Consider the following 21,821-nt stretch of genomic DNA (forward strand, 5'->3'; position numbering starts at 1 on the left):
TGCAAGCTCAAGTTAAAGCTGAAGAAAATTATAACAATGAGGACCAAAATATGACCTTGAGTATATCCCACCTGAATGTGGAGACCATCTCAAGAACAGATTTGAGGCATTGAACACTAATGACCAAAGACCAGACGAGTTGTGGGATGACATTAAAGCATCATACATGAAGAAACCGAAAGGTCATTAGAAGAAAGAAAAGACCAAAAGGGATGTCAGAAAGACTCTGAAACTTGCTCTTGAATGTAAAGTAGCTAAAATGAACAGAATAAATGATAAAGTAAAAGAGCTGAACAGAAGATTTCAAAGGGCGGCTCGAGAAGACAAAGTAAAGTATTGTAAAGTAATGACGTGTGCAAAGACCTGGACATAGAAAATCAAAAGGGAGGAACACGGTCAGCATTTCTCAAATTGAAAGAACCGAAGAAACAATTCAAGCCTTGCATTGTAATTCTGAAGGATTCTATGGGCAAGGTATTGAACGTCGCAGGAAACATCATAAGAAGATGGAAGGAATACACAGAGTCACTGAACAAAAAAGAATTGGTTGATGTTCAACCATTTCAGGAAGTAGCATATGATCAAGAACTGATGGCACTGAAGGAAGAAGTCCAAGCTGCACTGAATGCATTCAGGAAAAACAAGGCTCCAGAAATTGACAGAATACCAAGAAATGGAGGTAGTGCTGGAGGTGCTCACTTGTCTATGCCAAGAAATTTAGAAGCTAGCTACCTGGCCAACTGACTGGAAGAGATCCATATCTGCACCCATTCCAAAGAAAGGTGATCCAACAGAATGCAGAAATCATCTAACAATATCATTAATATCACACACAAGTAAAATTTTGCTGATGATCATTCAAAAGCCATTGCAGCAGTACACTGACAGGGAACTGCCAGAAATTCAAGCCAGATTTAGAAGAGGATGGGATATCATTGCTGATGTCAGAGGAATCTTGGCTGAAAGCAGAGAATATCAGAAAGATATTTACCTGTGTTTTATTGACTATACAAAGGCATTCGACTATGTGGATCATAACAAATTATGGATAATGTTGCAAAGAACAGGAATTCCAGAACACTTAGTTGTGCTCATGAGGAAACTGTACATAGACCCAGAGGCAGTCGTTCCAACAGAACAAGGGGATACTGTGTGGTTTAAAATCAGGAAAGGTGTGCATCAGGGTTGTATCCTTTCACCATACTTATTCAATCTGTATGCTGAGCAAATAATCCAAGAAGCTGGACTACATAAAGAAGAACGTGTATGAAACATTTCATAACATGGAGGAATCTGGAAGGCACTATGCTGAGTGAAATTAGTCAGTTGCAAAAGGACAAATATTGTATGAGACCACTATTATAAGAACTCGAAAAATAGGTTAAACAGAGAAGAAAATATTCTTTGATGGTTACGAGAGCAGGGAGGGAGGAAGGGAGAGGGGTTTTCACTAATTAGGTAGTGCTAAAAAAAAACTTTTTTTTTTTTTTTAGGTAGTAGATAAGAACAATTTTAGTTGAAGGGAAAGACAACACACAATGCAGGAGAGGCCACCAAAAGCAAAGCAGTTTCCTGAATAAACTGAATGCTTTGAAGGCCAGCGTAGCAGGGGCGGGGGTTTGGGGACCATGGTTTCAGGGGATATCTAAGTCAACTGGCATTATAAAATCTATTAAGAAAACATTCTGCATCCCACTTTGGAGAGTGGCATCTGCTGTCTTAAATGATAAAAAGCAGCCATCTAAGATGCATCAATTGGTCTCAACCCACCTGGAACAAAGGAGAATGAAGAACACCAAAGATACAAAGTAATTATAAACCCAAGAGACAGAAAGGGCCACATAAAAAAAAAAAAATTTTTTTTAAAGCAGAGGCTATATCAGTCTGAGACCAGAAGAACTAGATGGTGCCCAGCTACCACTGATGACTGCCCTGACGGGGAACACAATAGAGAACCCCTGAGGGAGCAGGAGAGCAGTGGGATGCAGACCTCAAATTCTTGTAAAAAAGACCAGATTTAGTGGTCTGACTGCGACTAGAAGGACCCCAGAGGTCATGGTCCCCTGACCTTCTGTTAGCTCAAGACAGGAGCCATTCCCAAAGCCAACTCTTCAGACAGGGATTGGACTGGACTATGGGATAGAAAATGACGCTGGTGAAGAGTGAGCTTCTCGGATCAAGTAGACACATGAGACTATGTGGGCAGCTCCTGTCTGGAGAAGAGATGAGAGGGCAGAGGGGGTCAGAAGCTGGCTGAATGGACATGAAAATAGAGAGTGGAGGGAAGGAGTGTGCTGTCTCATTAAAGGGAGAGCGAGTACGAGTATATAGCAAGATGTATATAAGTTTTTGTATGAGACTTGGTTTGTAAACTGTCACTTAAAGCGCAATAGAAATTTAAAAAAGAAGAATGTGGCATTAGGATTGGTGGAAGGCTCATTAACAACTTATGATATGCAGATGACACAACCTTGCTTTCTGAAAGCGAAGATGACTTGAAGCACTTACTGATGGAGATCAAAGACTATATCCTTCTGTATGGATTACACCTCAACATAAAGAAAACAAAAATCCTCACAACTGCTTGGAAGACATCTACATCAACTGGCATAACATAGTTCTTAAAGACAATGTTCTACATCCTACTTTGGTGAGTAGCATCTGGAGTCTTAAAAGCTTGGAAGCAGTCATCTAAGATACAACTATCTAGTTGTATCTTCTAGTCCGGAGCATAGGAGAGTGAAAAAAACTAAAGACTCAGGGGAGCAATTAGTCCAAAGGACTAATGGACCACATGAATCACGGCCTACAAAAACATGACCCCGGGACCAGAAGAACTAGATGGTGCCTGGCTCCCACTACTGACTACTCTAACTGGGATTACAACACAGGGTCCTGGACAGAGTGGGAGAAAAATTCAGAACAAAAGATCAAATTCACAAAAAAAGACCAAACTTGCTGGTCTCATAGAGACTGGAGAAACCCCCAAGACTATGGCCCCTAGACTTTCTTCTAACTCAGAACTGAAACCACTCTGGAAGTTCACTTTTCAGCAAAAGATTAGGCAGGCCTATAAAACAAACAATAACACACACAAGGAATGTGCTTCTTAGTTCAATCAAGTATAGGAGACCAAATGGGCAACACCTGCCCCAAAACAAAGACAAGAAGGTGGGAAGGGACAGGAAAAGTGGATGAATGGAAACAAGGACCCTGGGGTAGGAAGGGAAAGAGGGAGAGTGCTGACACATTGTGGGGACTGCAACCAATGTCATGAAACATTTTGTGTATAAATTTTTGAATGAGAAACTAATTTGCTCTGTAAACTTTCACCTAAAGCATAATAAAAATAAGAAAAAAAAAATCCTCACTACTGGACCAGTAAGCAACATCATAATAAATCGTGAAAATATCCAAGTTGTTAAGGATTGCATTTTACCTGGATCCACAATCAATGCCCGTGGAAGCAGCAGTCAAGAAATCAAATGATGTTTTGCACTGGGAAAATCTGCTGCAAAAGACCTCTTTAGAAAAGTCTTGAAATGCAAAGATGTTGCTAAGGTGCACTTGACCTAAGCCACGACATTTTCAATTGCCCTATATGCATGGGAAAGCTGGACAATGAATAAGGAAGACCGAAGGACAACCGATGCCTTTGAATTATGGTGTTGGCAAAGAATATTGAATATACCATGGACTACGAGAAGAACAAACAAATCTGTCTTGGATGAAGTACAGACAGAATGCAGAAAGCAAGGATGGCAAGACTTCATCTCATGTACTTTGGACCTGTTATCAGGAGGACTAGTTCCTGGAGAAGGACATCATGCTTGGCAAAGTACAGGGTCAGCGAAAAAAAGGAAGACCCTCAAGGAGCTGGATTGACACAGTGGCTGCAACAGTGGGCTCAAAGATTGCAACAATTGTGAGGATGGTGCAGGATTAGGCTGTGTTTCGTTCTGCTGTACATAGGGTCGCTATGAGTAGGAACCGACAACTGGAGGGCACCTACCAACAACAGGCTGGCGGTTATAATCCCATTTGGGAATTGGTTGTTTTTGTTATGTTAATCAGACAGGATTAGTGTGGAGTGAGTCAATCTCTTTTGAGATATAAAAGAGTTTAAACAAGCAAGCGAAAAGCAGAGGTGGTGGAAGAGAGATGCTAAGCCACATGAAGATTGCTCAATCAGGAAAGACAAGGACCTTCCTCCACAGCCAACTAGTGAGAAAGACTTCCCCTAGAACCGGCTCCCTGAATTCAGACTTCTAGCCTCCTAAACTGTGAGAAAATAAATCTGTTTGTTAAAGCCATCCACTTGTGGTATTTCTGTTATAGCAGCACTGGATAACTAAGACACTATTGCCCTGAGATAATCTTTAAACCTTAAACCAAAAATATCTCCTGAAGTCTCCTTAAAACCAAAAAATAGTTTAGGTTAACTAGAAAAACTATTTGCCTTCAGCATTATGTTCTTTTAAGTTCTACCTATATAGGATCATATTAACAATGGCAACTGGAAAGATTAGACAGAAACCTTAGAGGACAGTGAGTTTATGTTAATGGAAGAACAACTCAGAAAAGGAGGGTGAGAATTGTTGCATAACTCAAAGAATATAATCAGTGTCACTGAATTGTACTTGTGGAAACTGTTGAGTTGGTGTATATTTGCTGTGTATATTCTCAACAACAAAAAAACCCTATGGGTTACTATGAGTGAACTCGACTTGATGGCACCTAACAACAAAAACAGGGCATGTGTAACAGGGAGACAAGGGAAGGCAGCCTGGAGGAAGTGATCATGGAGGTGAGCCAGCTTGAGGAAGAGGGAAGACTGTTCCAAGTACAATGAGGAGCACGTGCAAAGGCCCTGTGGCAAGAGAACTGAAGGAACACCAGCTTGGCTAGAGCCTAAAGGAAAGTGGTGCAAAGTGTGAGCTTAGGCTGCAGCAGCATCAGCACTTTGTAGGCTATGGCTTGATCTCTACAGTTCTCTGCTGAGGGACTGCTATCCCTCCCTACAGATGGGCAAGCTGACCTGCCCAAGCTCTCCAAGCAGGGCCCAGGTGTTATCAGGTCTCCCATCTTTCCAGCATGACCTGCCACCTCTCCAACAGCCCACAGGAAATGAAACTTATTCATAGGTCCACTACACAACCAGCTACTCAGTCCTTAAATTGAGATGATAAATTTGATAGGGAATCTTTTCCCGTGAGAGGGGGAAGGAGGAGGGCCAGGGGCCCCAGGAAGGGCATCAACTGAAGACAAGATCACTCCCACTTTTCCCTCACCTCCCCCACTCCCACCATCTGCTCCATTTCTGTCACCCAGCCCTTTACCCTCATTCTCTGGGTCTCAGTGTCATTTCCTAGGTCTAAGCTAATTGTGGCCAGCCATAAGCCGGGAATTGGGCACCTGTATGCATCTGTTCTGAGCCCTGAGTAGGGTTGCTAAAGTGAGAAACAAAACAAAACAGGACACCCAGATAAAATTGAATTTCAGATAAAGAACAAATAATTTTTGTAGTCTAAGTATGTCCCAAATATTGCAACTTCAGCCCTGAGCAACAGGGGTTGGGACATGGAAAACTGTTTCCAGGGGACTGAACTGGATAATATTAACACCGCCAGCTCTGGTCCAGGGCTGCCTTCGGCTCATCCCTGACCTTCATTCATCAGGGAGGTGGAGAGTAAGTGAACAAGAGAATGAACTCTGGGACCAGTCAGTCTACCAGGGTTGTCTCCCAGCTCTGCCATTTTCTAGCTCTGTGATCTTGGAGGGTCCATGAGACCCAGAGAATGAGATGCTTAACCTCTCGGCTCTTGGGTTCCACATCTCTACTCTGGAGCACCTACCTCATAAATTCGTTGTGAGGATTAAACGAATTTATACATATCAAGTGCTTAGAACAGAACCTGGACTATAGTAAACGCTATGTTAGTGTTAGCTGTAATTATTTATTTATTCACATCAGAATGAATGCAAGCAGGGACTTTGTTTTGTTCATTGCTATATCCCCAGCATCTAGAAGAAGGCCTGGCTTACAGAAAGCCCATGATCCGTAATACATAGCCCACAGACATTTACAGAATTAAAATAAATTTAGTTTTCACTACATCCCTGAAAGACCAGGATTATAATTTCTATCTCATAGATAAGGAAACTGAGGTCTAGAGACATGAGTTTCCCAGTGTGAAGGCGGTGGCAGAACTGGGATTCAGACCCAGATTTGTTGAGCTCCAAAGTCCTTCCAACTCAAAACTCAATTTCGATCAACAGCTGAGGCCCTACCCTGGGAAAGGCATGAAGTAAGGAGAGCATTTGGATTGAGGAGAAATACTTATCCGTTTTAATATTTTAAGGTCCTAGCCTATTCTCGTCCAGCTGTGTGGCCTTAGGTAAGTCACTTCACCTTTTTGAGCCTCGATGTCAAGATTTGGTGAGGATTCAAGAAAATCACATGTTGGCAGAGCCTGGTTGGCAGGAGGATTTTGATAAACATTCCTTTCCATCTCTGCTTTAGAACAGCTTTGCAAATAACTGGCCTGTCTTCAACACCCATGAAACCGGCAAGCCTATCCTTCCACTCCCCACTTGGGAATAAATCTCAAGACACCTGAGCCTCTAAGGCCTCTTTAGATGGAGGCTAACTCTCTCCAGGGGGAATCCTGCTCCCTGGGCTTTTTTTACTCCAAGTTCAGCTCACCAAGTGCAGGTCGATCCTGGCAGCCTAATCCTGCCCTCCTCAAAGGCAGCACAAGCCCAAATCAGCCCAGAGCTGGGGCCTGTAACTAGACAGATTTCTGGGAGGCCTAGCTTGAAAGAAAAAAAAAAAACACACAAAAAAACTAAGCCCCCTCAAATGATAGGACTTAATCAAGCACAAATCAAAAAAAATGCGTATCAAGAAACACTCTGGGGCGCTGTGGGTCCTGCTGGTGGTGACAAAAGAGCTGGAGCCTCCTGGGGCGCTGAGATCCCAGGGAGAGCCGTGTGTTTGCTTCTGCTCTGGCCAGAAACCCGTGGAGGGTTAGAGGGATCCCAAGGGTCTCATCCGGTGAGGGTATGAGGGGAGCGGGGCCCAGGCTTCTTTCAAGCCACCGCAGGGGTAAGACCCAGGACATCTTGAGAGTGTGTGTGCGCGTGTGGTGGGCTTCCCTCCTACTGGAAGGAGAAAGAACATCTGGGGAGCGATTCTCAAACGAGCTAAGTGGGGGAGACAAGTCACCCCCCACCTCCAGTTTGGGAGGGTGGAGCTACGAGGACCTCTTCTGGGAGGAGCAAAGCAAGGGTTAGGGGCTCCTGTAGGAGGCGGGGCCGGCGCTGCCCGCTCAGCGGGGGCGGGGGTCCGCTCCGGGAATACCGCTCCGCGGGGGCTGGGGCGGGGCTTCAGAGGTTCCGCCCCCGAGCAGGTAGCCAATGGGCGCGGCGGCGCCGGGTGACGGAGAGAGTCGAAGTGCGAGTGCAGCGGCTACGGCGGCGGTGGCGCCGGCGGTGGACGGCCCAGCCCGGGCGCTGGGGGCGCGGGGGCTCGGGCGCGCGAAGCCGGGGACACGGGGACCCGGGAGGGGCGCAGCCGGGGCCGCGGGAGGAGCGCGGGCGGCCGGGCAGCGGCGCGATGCCGCTCGCCCAGCTCAAGGAGCCCTGGCCGCTCATGGAGCTAGTGCAGCTGGACCCGGAGGTGAGTGAGCGGGCGGGGGACTGGCGCCGGCGGACGTCGAACCCAGGTCCCCACAGGGGCGGGGCGGCCCGCGGCGCCGCTGCAGCTCGGCGGGCGTCCTCGAGGGCGCAAGTGCCCTCGGATCTCTTGCTTACTCTTCGGCTCCACCCCCCCATGCCGCGTGTGTGTGTGTGTGTACTTACGACCCCCTATCCCGCGCGCTCGCGTGTGTGTGTGTACATACGCTTGCGCGCGTGTGTGCGCGGAGGGCAGTTCCGTCAAGCTCCAAGTACCCCCCAATAGCCAGGAGAGGGGATCCCGTGGGGCGCTGAGATCGGGTTCCCTCACCGCACTCACCTTGAAACCGTACCGGGATTGGTCGGGAGCGGTCAAGGCTTCCTCTTTTAACTCGGGCGGGCAGGACTGGCGTGCCAGATGTCTAGGATTCTCCCAGAGACAAGAGTTATGGGTCCGCCCCCCCCCACTTCGTCTTGACCTTTCCCGCTTCTCCCCCTTCTCCTCCCCCAAGAGCGCCTGCTTCTTTGCTGCTGACCCTGGCAGGATTGCTCCTCCTGCCCCCTGCCAGTTGTGGAATGTGAGGTGACACAGCCTGTCTGGGGCTGGGACTTGTAGCTTTCTTTGCCCCGAGTCTAGGACCAGAGGACAGCTGTGTCTCCTGGCCCAGGCTGTGGAGAAGAGGGTGGGGGGAAAAGGCCTAGACCTTGTGAAGATTGTTTTTTGGGGGGAGGCCCTGGTGCCTGTCTTGGGCTCCCTCATATAGAAAGGACTGAGCCCTGGGGACTTTGGCCTCTGCCTGCCCGGTCCCTCCCAGAAACAGCTCCTGCCCGTCCTCTGAGGAGTCTGTGGTGCCAGGCCCTAAGAGGCAGAAGGCTAGCTCCTGTGCCGTTCGATCCCCAGGGTCAAGGTCAAGCCTCTGAACTTGCAGATTGCAAACTTTTCCCTCAGTCTCATCATGGCAAGGAGACCCCGTTTCCCTGGGGTCTGAAGCTGGTGTACAAGGAGAAGGTGACCTGGACTAAGTGCAGGAGCTCAGGTGATTTTCTCCGGCTTAGGCCCCTGGCCTCTGCCTCAGTCCCCTTCTCTGCCCTCTCTTACTTGGGGTAGTCCCATGTGCCCTGGCTCTCAGGGCCACAGGTTGGAGTCAGGGTGAAGACTTTGCATCCCCAGCACCCAGGGTGTGCTGGCCCTTTAAAGGGATGGCCAACTGGGGATTGGAGGGTGGGCATTGGACTGTGGGTGAGGTAGGATTAGGTAACCAACCTGAAGGCACAATTTGGAGTAAATTGCTCTGGGATGCCTGCCACGGGGTTTTTACAGGCCCTGCATGGCTGCTCTGAGGTTCTCTAGCTGACTCACTCTCCGAGGTGAGGAACACTGCCCTCTGCAGCCCCTATCTCCCCCACACCTTCCCCCCTGCTGGGGCTGGGGTGCAAGGGCCTAGGAGGTGCCACTCAGAGGTGGATCAGTTTGCCCAGGCACACCTCTATGACCTAGGCCTCCCAGGAGAGAGGTGGAACTGGGAGAGGCCGGGAGGGACATAACCCAAGGACTTCCCTTGGGTTATGCTGGTAGGCAGGGAAGCCATCCAGCCTAGGGCACCACTTCCTGCTTCCCTTTGGGGATCTGGGGGATCTCGGGGCAGGGTCCAGCTTCACCAGGGGGCCAGATTTAAAGGAAACGACTCAGTTTTGAGTACTACCGCACCTGAATCCCGTGAAAGAAGACTAGCTTATTTCCTAAGATTGCCGGGCTGGGATTTCTCCAGGAGCTTCACCTTGGAAACTGTGCAACCCTTGGTCAGTCCTCAGCCTCTCTGGGCCTGTTTTCTCTGGTGGTGAGGGCTGGGTTCCAGCCTCTGCTTCCTGGGCCTAAGAGGGTTCAGGGCCCCAGGCACAGCTGCCTGTCCTTCCCCTCCCTCCCATGGAGGTGCCAGGTGACTGGGTGTTATTGTTTGGGTAACAGGAGCCATGGGGCAGCCAGGGCGAGGGTTGGGCTGTTCTCACTGGAGAACAGGGCCTTGCTGTTCTTAGACCAGGTGACATGTAAGTGATACAGCGGTCTGACCTGCAGGTACAGGCGCTGCCTCTGGCTCCTGGCAGCTTCTGGCCAGGAAGGAGGCAGGCAAGGGGCTAGCAGGAGTGTTTGGCAGAGCCCTGGAATCTGGGCTACCCTTCCTGTGATGCTGCTGAAAATGGGCTGCTGGGAGGCAGGGCCTGGTCCAGGGTGCAGTTCGGGTGGAGTAAAGCCATTGGAAATGTGGGTGAGGATTCTACCTGGGCCTTCTTTGGCCCTGCTGAAAGCAGTAACCTTGTCCTCAGGCCCAGCCCTGCCATTTACAGAGCTTTGCTACATGCCACCAACCCCATTATGTTGCTTTATTTTAATTCTTACAAGTTTTCAAGGTAGGAATTATTACCTCCATTTTCAAATGGGACAGCTGAACTCAGAGAAGAGAGCTGGCTTATGAGTTAATGTTAGAGCCAGGATTGGAACCCAGCTCTCTCATTGTCTTCCACCGACTGGAGAAGGGCTGGGGTCAAACTGGACCAGGTAAAAGGTACTGCAAGAGCAGCTCCGAATGTTGGCAGACTCTCCTCACCCCACAGGGACTGGGTCCAGCCTCGGCCAAAGGTCTGGTGGTGCCAGCTGGCCCTGGCACCTGGCCCCCGGCCTCCAGCAGTGTGCAGGGCTGCCAATCCTGGGCTCTGAACCCAGCTCCTGAGGCTGCTTCCTGCCTGCGGGGCACGTGCTGTCTTTCTCCATCTGCTGCCCTGCTTCACCAGCCACTGCCCTGGCTCCGTCTTCCCAAGGCAGGGCTGCTTGATGGGAAGGAAGGCTCCTGCTGGAATTTCTCTCTGCCTTCTGTGAAGGGGGCGCTGTGGTCTGGGGCCTGGGCAGCTCTCCTCATGAACAGTGCTCTCTGAGGAAGAGCAGGGAGAGTGGGTCTTGCTCCCAGAGGCCAAAGGACCCTTCCCTCTACCTTCATTCAGTATTCTGCAGGGTCACTGTCATTGTCCCCCTTCATTCAAATGCATTCATCCATCAAATATTTATTGAGCACTTATCATGTGCCAGGAACCCTGGTGGGTCAGTGGTTAGGAGCTCCTCTGCTACCCAAAAAGTCAGCAGTTTGAATCCACCACCTGCTCCTTGGAAACCCTATGGGGGAGCTCTACTCTGTCCTATAGGGTCACTATGAGTCGGAATCGACTGAACGACAACAGGTTTATCGTGTGCCAAGTACTATGCTAAGCAACAGGGCTGCAGCTGTGAACAAGAGGGACTAAAATCCCTACCTTCATGGTACAGATGAAGAAACTGAGCCTTAGATAAGTAACGGGACAGACTCCAGGTCAAAGTGATGGCTGGCAGACCTAGGATTAGAGGCACGTCTTTGAGACTGCAAAGCTGTGTCTTCCCATTACCTTGTATAGCAGCCAAGTCTGAGGGGAACATGAACCCTGCATTCCCAGGACCCTGGCTCTGAGGGGGACGCTCACCTGGGGTCGTCTTTGTACCCCCAGTCCTTTCTCCAGGGCTGCCCATTCCTTGTTCATCACTTCTTACAGGCATCTCCCCTGGGTGGGCTTCCATGAGGACGGCACCCAGGCCAGAGACTCAGGGAGTGGGGTTGAGCCACAATGGCCTGTGGAGTCCCCTGAATCATCCAGGCCAGTGTGGAAGTGCTGACTGCTTGATAGGCCCACACTTCTGGATACTACCGCCTCCTCTGTCATCGGGGACTGAGACTTAAGCCGCGTGATTTGAGTAATGTACCATGTCTGCCACCTGCTTCTTGAGGGACCTTGCGTGAGGTCCTTAATTCTGTCAGCCTCCTTTGAAAAACAGGAGTAATAGAACCTGCCCTGGCCTCCTTGCTGCGTTTAACTTTCATCTGACAACCTACATACTGGACCTTCAGCTGGCTTCTGGAGAGATGGTGATGGGCAGTCCATGGCCCCTTCCCGAGTTAAGCCACAGTGGGGACACAGAGGAGGGAGGAAGAACCTTGAGGCTGTGTGGTCAGAAAAGGTGGCATTTGAATTGAGTCCTGAAAGACCAGGAGTTGGCCAAAGTGACAAGGCAGGAAGGTTTTCTTGGGGGAGGAAAATGCAAACACTCAGGAATGTGAAACCAGCTGGTTTGCTCAGTGTTTCATGTGGTTTGGTTTAGCTCAAGAATAGATAGTTGCTATGGAGTGGACTCTGACTCGTGGTGATCTTAAGCCCAACAGGATGAAATATTGCCCAGTCCTGTGTCATCTTCATGTTTGCTGGCACGTTCAAGTCCATCTTTGTGGCTATTGTGCCAGTCCATCTCACCGAGAGTCTCCCTTGGCCTTGCTGGCCCTTTACTTCACCAAACATGATGTCTTCCAAGGTGGTTCACTGATGACGTGTCCAAAGCAAGCGATCTAGACAGTGTTCCGTTGTGATCCATAAGGTTTTCATTGGCTGATTTTTGGGAGCAGATCACCAGGCCTTTCTTCCTAGTCTGTCTTAGTCTGGACACTTCAATGAAACCTGTCCACCATGGTGATCCTGCTGATATTTTAAATTTCAGTGGCACAGCTTCCAGCATCACAGCATCATAAGCCACCATAGTACGACAAACTGACAGACAGGTGGTGGAGCTCAAGAATAGGGCCTGATAATAATAACGGCTGTTGTTTATGGGATAGTTACATGCCAGGTGTATATACTTATACTTCTTGCACCTCCCCCATCATGTGGTAGGTTACTTTTATCCCCATTTAACAGATGAGGAAACTGAAGCCCTGAGAAGTGAAGCAACCTCCTCAGGGTTATTCAGGTGGTAGAAGCCAGAATTTGAATCCAGGAGGTCATGTTTTTAATCATTGTGCTGGGCAGTTGGAGATGACGGCCTTGAATGCCATGCTAAGGAGCTGGGACTTTAGTCTGCAGGCAGTGGGGAGCCGTGGAGTTTTAGGAAGGATAAGGGTTTGGAGTGGGAAGGCTGGGGGCAGGGGGCCGGTGTGCAGGCTGTTGTGATCATCCGTGGTGGAACTCACTCTGCAAATGCATCACTGCTCCCCCCGGGGCCCTGATCAACCCGTCCCTGCTCCCCAGGTGCTGAGAGATGATGGTATATGTACGTCTCTGTGTGTAGAGGGGCCTGCAGAACACTTGGCCCCTGGGGAGGATTAGGAGGCGTTAAGGGGGCTCAGGGGGCAGGATGTCCTGGGAGTGGCATGGGAGCTGTGCCAGGGGCAAGGAGATTATGTAATGGACAGAGCACAGCTGTGCCTGCTGCTCCCAAGCAAGGCTACAGCTGCCCTGTGGACGCAGATCCTGGCTCCAAGGTCCTGACCTGCCCCAGGCTAGGGCTTGCCAGCCTTTGGGAACCTTTTATCTGCCTCACCACACTCTAACTGTGCCAGGAGAAATGAGGACAGCTCCTTTCAGCTTCCAAAGGCCCAGAGAGGGTAGGTTACTCACATTGCATCACACAGGAAAGGGATGGGCTGGGTTTTGGTGCACCCAAGGGTGTATAATGCCCACCTGAAGGCAAAGTCTGGGGACAGGAAGAAGCAGGTCTGCCCAGGGGTGGGCTCTAGTGCCCACTTCTCCCTGAAGGAAGCTCTCCTGCCTGGAGTGTGGGCTGCTCTTCAGTAGCTCTAATTTCTTTGAAACTCTTAGCCTCTCCAAATGATGTTCATTTTCTCTGCTTTTCCTGACATTTACCTATTGTCGTGGAGTTGATCTCCAGCTCATGGCAACTCCATGGGTTCCAGAGTAGAACTGGCTCCAGAGGGTTTTCAATGGCCAGTTTTTCTGACACACAGTAGATCACTAGGCCTTTTTTCCAGGATGCCTCTGGGTGGACTTGAACTTCCAGTCTTTTGATTAACTGCTCAGCGTATTAACCATTTGCAACACCCAGGGACTGAAGCAGATCTGTTTTGAGCACCTCCTGGGTACGACTCGACGGCACTGGGTACTGGGTTGGGGACCAGAGAAACCAGATTTTAAATCCTTACTTACCAATTGTGTGACCTTAGGCACACAACTAGGCCCCTCTGAGCCTCAGTTTCCTCCTCTGTCAAGTGGTGCCAGGACCTACCTTCCAGGGCTATCATGAGGTGCCACAGTTGTGAAGCTCCAAGTCCAGTGCCTGACAAGTGGCAGCGACTCGGAAGAGAGCAGCTGTTAGCATCACGCCTTAATCTCTGATCTCCTAGGACTCCCATTTATTGGGAAGGACAGGCCTGTGTGTAAATAGTCCCTGCAGTGTGACACATGGTACAGTGAAGGAGTCAGGGGCATAGTGGAGGCAGCAGTAATTCTGCCTGACAAGGGGAGGGGTGGGGTCCCAGAGTGGGTCAGGGCAAGGATAGCCACTGTCTCTGGGCTGGGCACTTTTCCTTACTTTGTCTCCTTCCACCTTTGCAGCAACTCTGGGATGGGTGTGTAATTACTCCCATATTACGGATTGGGAAACTGAGACCTCTTATGGTTGAATAGATTGCACAAGGCCACGGTTCGTCTCTGGAAAAGCTTGGAACCACACGTGACTCTTCCTTCTCACTGGGAAGAGGTGATATTTAAGCGGAGTCTTCAAAGATGAGGTGTTTGCTGGGCAGAGAGCATAAGAGAGGGAGTGTTGGGCCCCTGGGGAATGCTTCATCTGAGCTGTGAGGAGCTATTGCAAGAGGACTTACACCACCCCTGCTTCTACCCCACAGGAAGTGGAAATGGAGGGGATGTCCACCCAGAACTCCTGTCCCTCCTCTATGGCCTCCCTGGCCACTGGGAACTGCCAAGGGTGGGGGTGCCACATGGAGTCTCTTTGCTCGATTCCAAGCTGGTAAGTTCTGACAGTGCTCCCTCTGTCCCCCTTCTCTTTTTCAGAATGGCCAGGCCTCAGGGGAAGAAGCTGGACTTCAGCCATCTAAGGTGAGGACTGGGGCCAGTGGCCCAAGCCAGGGACTGGGTGAGGGGACAGCGTTTGCAGGGCTCGGAGGAGGCCCTGGACAGAGGGTCCTTTGTTTTTGGATCCCACCTAATCCTTGTGGCAACCCTGTGCAGAAAGATCATTTGCTCCAGCTTTCTAGTTTGTTAGATGAAGAAACTGCAGGCCAGAAAGTGTTGGGAACAGAATTCAGGCTGGTTACTTATCAACCAGGCCAGATACTTCCTCAGTGTAGTTACTCATTCTGCTCGCGCTCAGTGTGAGGGCGGGGAGGCTGGGCCTCAGTGATGGGAGAGGATCAGGTAGGATCTGCCCTTGCTCCTTGGTACAGCTGGGCCTGGAAGCATCTGGGCATGGTGGTGCTGGAAGGAATGTGGTGGCCTCTCAGGTCTAACCAGGGCCCAGCCATTTCTCAGGGCTCCCCACTCCAAATCTGGATTTGTGGTCCTCACCCCAGCTACCTCTGTTTCCCCTGGCCTCCTCCCTTTAGCCCTTCAACCCTTGTTGCTGGTTTTGTGTGTTGGCAAAAGCTCCAGAGGTTGAGTGATAGTTGTGTGACCTTGGGTGGGTCTCTTGTCCCTTGTCTCCTCTCTGAGAAAGACCACACCCAGTTCACATGGTAGCTATGAGCCACAGAAGATGCTAGCTGTGGAGGGGCTCTGAAAGTCACCTAGGTAAGGACAGAGCATGGTCTCACTGGAGCAGACCTGGGTTCAAATCCTGGCTCTGCCCTCACCATGTGACCAGAAGCTCTTCTCCTTTCTGAGTCTTTGTTTCCTCATTTATAAACTGGGAATAGCGGTGTCTACACGGGAGTGATGTGAAGGATGTTTAAGGTAGTACCTGCCTGGCCCACACTGGCTTCAGCACCAGCCACGTGAATGTCTGGTATATTGCTCAGCTCCACCTCCTGCCAGTGACCCCACCCTTCAGCCTGGGTCTTTCTGGGCACTGGGCCTGCCGTAAATAGGACCTTTGAGATGGACCAGCACTGCTGCTTGCTTTGACTCAGCCACCTAAGATAAGGGAACTGAGCTGGGTGGGGTTGGACAAGGTGAGAGAAATGGGCTCCCACCATGCCTCTCTTGGTTGCTGTGGCAACCTTGGACCAGCAGAGGCCAGGCTAAGTGGTGTGGACTGGGCCCCTTGGCATGTCTTCTCGGCCACATATCTGAAGTATCTGAGCACAAAGTAGCTGCCGCTAGTTGCCTAGCAACAGAATGAAGGGACTGTACCTCCCTGGTGAAGAACCAGGATGATCTGGTCTTGGGGCTGAGGTTCTGGAGGTTGCAGAGGAGCTGGTGGTGAGCACAGCTTCTAATCTTGAAAGCTGGAGGGGCTGGCTGGGAGAGGGGTGGGAACTTGCTTAGGCAGATAACTACATTTGATCTCAAGCCTATGACTCCTGTCTGCAGCAGAAGGTCCTGCAGTGGGAAGGGAGACAAGGCTGGAGATGTATGGGATGAGGAGAGCCTTGAATGCCACATTAAAGAGGAGAACGAGCTTACCCCATGCCTGGCACCACCCCAGGAGATCTGCGTTTAATTCTCACAACCTCAGAGGCTTACTGTTGTTGTTAGGTGCTACTGAGTCTATTTCAACTCATAGTCACCCATGTGGCAGAACAGAACTACCCCTTAGGGGTTTCTTTTTTGTGTGTGTGCTTTAAGTGAAAGTTTGCAATTCAAGTCAGTTTCTCACACAAAAGCTTATACGTACATTGTTATGTGACCCTAGTTGCTCTCCCTGCAATGTGACAATGTACTCCTCTCCACCCTGTATTTCCCATGTCCATTCAACCAGCTCCTGTCCCCGTCTGCCTTCTCATCTCCCCTCTGGACAGGAGTTGCTCGCTTAGTCTTATGTGCTACTTGAGCTAAGAAGCTCACTCCTCGCTAGTATCATTTTCTGTCTTATAGTACAGTCTAATCTTTATCTGAAGTGTTGGCTTCGGGAATGGTTTTAGTTTTGAGCTAACAGAGAGTCCAGGGGCCATGTCCTCTGGGGTCCCTCCAGCCTCAGTCAGACCATCAAGTCTGGTCTTTTTACTAGAATATGAGTTCTGTACCCCACTTTTCTCCTGCTCCGTCAGGGACTCTGTTGTGTTCCCTGTCAGGGCGGTCACTGGTGGTAGCCAGGCACCATCTAGTTCTTCCTGTCTCAGGCTGAGGGAGTCTCTGGTTTATGTGGCCCTTTCTGTCTCTTGGGCTAATATTTTCCTTGTGTCTTTGGTGTTCTTCATTTTACTTTGCTCCAGGTGGGTTGGGACCAATTGATGCATCTTAGATGGCTGCTTGCTAACTTTTAAGACCCCAGATGCCACTCACCAAAGTGGGATGCAGAACATTTTCTTAATAAACTTTGTAATGTCAGTTGACCCAGATGTCCCCTGAAACCCCATAGGGATTTCTAGGCTGTAAACTTTATGGGAGCAGATTGCCAGGTCTTTCTTCTGTGGAGTGGCTGGGTGAGTTCAAACCACCAGTCTTTCCATTAGCAGCTGAGTGCTTAACCATTGTGCTACCTGGGCTCCTTACCTCAGGGCTAGAGATCATTATTATCCCCATCTTACAGATTAGAAAATTGTGACCCAAGGTCACGTAGCTTGGTGATAGAGTCAGGACTGAGCATAGGTCTTCTTGACCTCAGAGCCCCCGCTCCTCCCAGCCCAGGGAACCCTGAGTGCTGGAAAGAAGGAGCATTGGGTCCCTGTGACTCCAAGTGCCACCAGTTCTAGGTACCTGCTCGTCCATCTCCTCTCCTGCCCCAGCCACCAGTATCCCCAGTGCTCAGTTCTGGGCTTAACACACTAGGGGGCGCTCAGTCCGTGGTTGGGACCTTACCACTTTGTGCAGGGGACAGAACTGGCAGCTGGCCAGTTTATCTTTTATTTCATCGGACATTCAGTGCACCCTCCTGTGGCACTGGGGAACCTCAAAATGAAGTCAACATCCCCTACCCTCAGAGAATACCCAGTCTTGGGGAGACAGGAAAGTTGTGTGGTGGGCATTCTTTTGGCGAAGAACACAGCTGTGGGCTCATGGAGCCTCCATTCCATGCCAGGTCCTGTGCCGGGCTCTGGGGCCAAGGACAGAGGTGTGTCATCTTCCAGGTGTCCACATCTCTTAGTGGGGTGATAACACAAGCAAGTCCCGGGGAACCCAGCTGGCGACATCTGAGCATGGGGCTGAGCGTGGGCCCAACATACGGTCACTACTAAGTGTAACAGAGGAGGAAGAGTTGGGATGGGCTGAGCCCATCCTGCTACCTTTCCTGCAGAGCCAGTATTTACTGGGCCTGGAAAGATAGGCAGGACTTGGGCAGTGGGAGAAGAAGGTAGGGCCTCCAGGTGGAGGAGAGTCAGGGAGGGGGACTTGGGAGTCAAGCATTCTGAGTTCAAATCCTGCCTCCATATCTTGTCTGCTTTGTGATGTTAGGTGGGTGACTGGCCCCTCTGAGACTTAGATTCCCTTCCTGCAAAAGGAGACTAGAGCCCACCTCTCAGGGCCAGCTGAGGAGAGAATGTGATGCAAGTGAAAGAAAGCATGCAACAGAGTTTTTGGTACAGTGTAGGTGTTTAATGCTTGTTTATTTTATTTGTTTGGGTTTTAGCAGCGATACTGTAGACAGTAGGTCCAGAGTGAGAGTTCCCCAGATCCCTTCAGCACCCTGGGCACACCTGATATCCTTGGACACCCTGGGCTCCATTCACCCTCCCTGTCTTCCTGTGGGTGGACTGGGTACCCCAGGTCCCCTCCCCCGGCTGTCTCCAGAGCTAGACCCCTTTGAAGTGCTTGCAGGTCTATTCTGAGAGCTGATTATCTCCCCCCTCCTCTCCTCTCTTCCTGTTTATGAAACCCTGATCCCTCCCGGATCCCTCATGCTCCCCTGGCCTGAGCTCAGGCAGGATGTGACAGTGGACTTCAGGGAGCCTCAGGCAGCCTCAGGTGTTAGGGGTCTTCCCCTGGGCTGGCTAGGGCAGGCCTAGCCCACCCTCCCAGCACCTGGGGCTCTGTGGCTGGGCTCTGACCCTGTAGCCTGCCTAGGGGAGACCCTGCAGCAGTAGGACTGCTCAGTAAACCAGGGAGAGTTTGTGTTTATAATGTCCCTTTGTCTCTGTAGCCCAATTTGCTTCTAGAAACAGCCGACTGAGGGTGGAACATGTACTTTTAACCTATGTCTTACAAAAGAGGAAACTGAGGCTCAGGTAGGCAAAGAGATTTGCCTGGAGCTCTTCTTGACTTGCCATCCTTTACTCCTGACTTCAGGCCTTTTGCTCATGCTGCTCTTTCTAGCTGGAGTGTCTTCCTTCCTGCCCAACACCTGTTGGCGCTCAGGACCCAGCTGGACTGCAGACACCTCTGGGTACCCACAGCACCCTGATTACATTTCTGTCACAGGACATTTGTGTTTTAGTATCAAGTCAGAATCGACTCGACGGCACTGGGTTTGGGTTTTTTTTTTTTTATTATTCATTTTTGGAGAGTCCCTGGGTGATGCAAACAGTTAACATGCTTGGCTGCTAACTGAAGAGTTGATGGTTCAGGTCTACCCAGAGGCACCTCAGAAGACATTCCTGGTGATCTACTTCCAAAAAATCAGCCACTGAAAATCCTGTGAGGCGTAGTTCTACTCTGACACACATGGGTCGCCATGAGTCAGAACCGACTCCACAGCAGCTGGCATTTATTTTCAGGAGCTCTCTGAGGACAAGGCTAGGGTCTACCTTAACATTTCTGCCTCCTGGTGTCCACCTCTGGCCTGGGACAGAGTAGGAGCCAGCAGTGTGAGTGATGTGCAGAGAGGGGCCAGGCTGGCCTTGCTGGGAGGGTGACAACGAAATTCTTAAGTGGGGGCTTTGGAAGCAGACAGACTTTGAATTTGCTCTTCGCACTATCCTTTTCTAGCAGTGTGAACTTGGGCAAGTCACTGTCTCTGAGTCTAGTGTCCTTATCTTTGAAATGGAGATGACAGATACCTCCCCGGGAGCTGAGACCCAGGATCTCAGCTCCAGTGCTAGGGCCTCGCAGAACCCACATCATCAAAGATTGCAGGAAAGAATGGCTGCATGCGAGAAGCGCTTAACTGATAGAAAGTACAGTTCCCCTCGTTACTATAAGCCAGTCCTGGCCTAGGGCCTGAGGCCACCTCCCCACTCAAGGAGGCCTGGGACTAGGGACTCCTCCTCACCTGCCCAGAAGTATGCTGGGAGATGTATCTGGGGACATCTGTCCCACCAGAGGGGCCCATGTCTAGGAGGCCATGTAGATGCTGCCAGCTAGGGAAGGGGCTGTTGGTGTCCATTAGAGCCAGGGGCAGGCAGGTGGGCTTGAGCTGCAGCTGGTGGAGGGAGGCCCAGGGTGGGGGCCTTGGTGGCCAGGGATCAGGCTAGGGGGCTCTGGGCTTCTCTCCCAGCTGCTGTGTGGGAGGAAGTAAATAAAGAGGAAGTGTCTATGAGGGGAGAAAGGGTCCGGAACCAAGGGGATGTGGGCTGGTGCCTGTCCTCCCCCTCCCATCACCAGAGGCCGCACAGCCCCTCCAAACATCCTTCTGTGAAGGCAGTTCTGAAACTGTTTCCTTCCTGTTGCCCGTTCCTGTAGTGTGCTGGCCATAGAAGTTCTTCCTCTGCTTCTAGGGGGCGGGCTGGGGGAGAGGCCAAGCTGGCACCGGCCCCTCCTCTGTTGCTGGACCGACCAGACGTTCTAAGGCTCTCAGGGCTGCCCTGGCCCCCAAGTCCTGGCCTGAGGACTCTGGGTGGCAATGAGAGGCCTCAGTTAAGGGGAACATCTTTCACAACCCCCGCCAGGACGCCACCTGTCAGAGAATGTTGTTATTGGAGGCCCTGCGAGAGCTGGGAAGGGGAAGTCTGTGTGTACGTGGGGGTGTGGATTTCCACATAGGGGATGTCTGTGGAAATGGTTTCCAGCCGTCAGCCTGAGTGTGTGTCTGTGCGCGCTGGTGTCAGTTCCTGTGGGTGTACTGGTATGAGTGAGGAGGTGGAGCCACGTGGTAAGGGCAGGGCCTGGTCCACCCCTATCCCACAGCCACCTGTTCCTCCACCTAGACCTCTGTGTTGAGTTGTCCAGTGGGCAGCCAGGGTGCTTGTCTAGGGGCTTCTGCCCCATTGTCCATCCCAGGGTCTTAGACTGGCAGGCTTCTTCAGGAAGGGCTTGGAGAATGGGGCCTCTGAGCAGGGGCAGGGCTGAGTATGGTGCTTGCTCTGTGGGCTGATGTTTCGGGTGAGCCTAGCCATGAAGGTTGCTGTGGGGGAGGGAGTGTCCTCGGGAGTTGGACCAACTAAGTGCTGAGCTATGTAGTTCAAGGCTGTGGCCTTGCTGATTTCTGTTCCCATTCTCTCAGACCCCTCTTGGGGGTGCTGGGATGTCTACTGTGTCCCGGCGTTATCTCTATGTGACTTCTGTGATCCTGTCTCCCCCTTCGGGGAGACAAGTGAGGTGCATCCCCGAGTCATCCTTGGGGCTTTGGGTTTAGGGTCTGCACTATCCCCACCTTGGCAGGGAGCCTGACCCGTCTTCTGTCCCTCCTCCCAGCAGAGGGGGAAGTGAGAAGGAGGGAGGCCATGGACCCTGCCTTCTGGGCTGGTAAGGCTAAAAAAGCAGAAGTAAGGGGAGTAACGGGGCCCTCTGGCCACCAGCTTGAGCCCCACCATGCAGACCCCGGCAGACTTCCCCAGGTTTGAGGGAGACTCAGTTCCCTGTCCCAGAAAGGTGAGCAGAGAGGTGGCCTGCCTCCAACAGTGTCTGTCACGACAACTCTGGGCGAGGACTGGGTTTGGGGGTGGCTATGTCCCCTGGGGTTTCTGGGTGGCTGCCTCTGCCCCCAGAGAGTGTTCTCAGTCAGAGGCAGACAGATGAGGTGGAAGCTCAGATCTTAGAGTGGGGTTAGCAGGCATTGCTGTTTTCTTGGCCCACCCCCGCCTCTCTCTGAGCCAGGCTTTCTGCCTGTCCCTCCAGGGGTTTATACTCAGGGGCCCGATTAGCCTGCAGCTTTCAGTGGCTGCTACACCCACTCCCCCATCTGTCAGGGAGAGTCCTCTGAAGATGGGGCTGTGTCTCTGAGGCTCAGGACCTAGAGTGGGAAGTCCCCAGGCTGATCCTAATGGTGAGGGTGGGGGCAGGCTGGGGTGGGCAGGAAGTGGCTCTGGCTGACTTACCTGCCCACCCTTTCCTGGCACTAAAGGCCAGGC

At 51.2% G+C, this 21,821-nt stretch overlaps 1 protein-coding gene across 2 annotated transcripts in view; it reads left to right on the forward strand.

The window, feature by feature from the left end:
• The first annotated feature begins 7,581 nt into the window (after window positions 1-7,581).
• RPS6KA1 (ribosomal protein S6 kinase A1) overlaps window positions 7,582-21,821 on the forward strand; it is a 40,449-nt gene continuing 26,209 nt past the window's right edge. Inside the window, exons 1-2 of one of the 2 annotated variants that reach the window (XM_064281537.1) lie at window positions 7,582-7,681; window positions 14,554-14,598. In XM_064281537.1, coding sequence (XP_064137607.1) covers window positions 7,619-7,681; window positions 14,554-14,598 — 108 coding nt within the window. In that variant the 5' untranslated portion in view covers window positions 7,582-7,618. Of the gene's footprint in view, window positions 7,682-14,553; window positions 14,599-21,202; window positions 21,343-21,821 lie in introns of those variants that run through there. The other variant, XM_064281538.1, reaches the window with a different exon arrangement.

Source organism: Loxodonta africana, chromosome 3 (genome assembly GCF_030014295.1).
Source record: "Loxodonta africana isolate mLoxAfr1 chromosome 3, mLoxAfr1.hap2, whole genome shotgun sequence".
Lineage (NCBI taxonomy): Eukaryota > Metazoa > Chordata > Mammalia > Proboscidea > Elephantidae > Loxodonta > Loxodonta africana.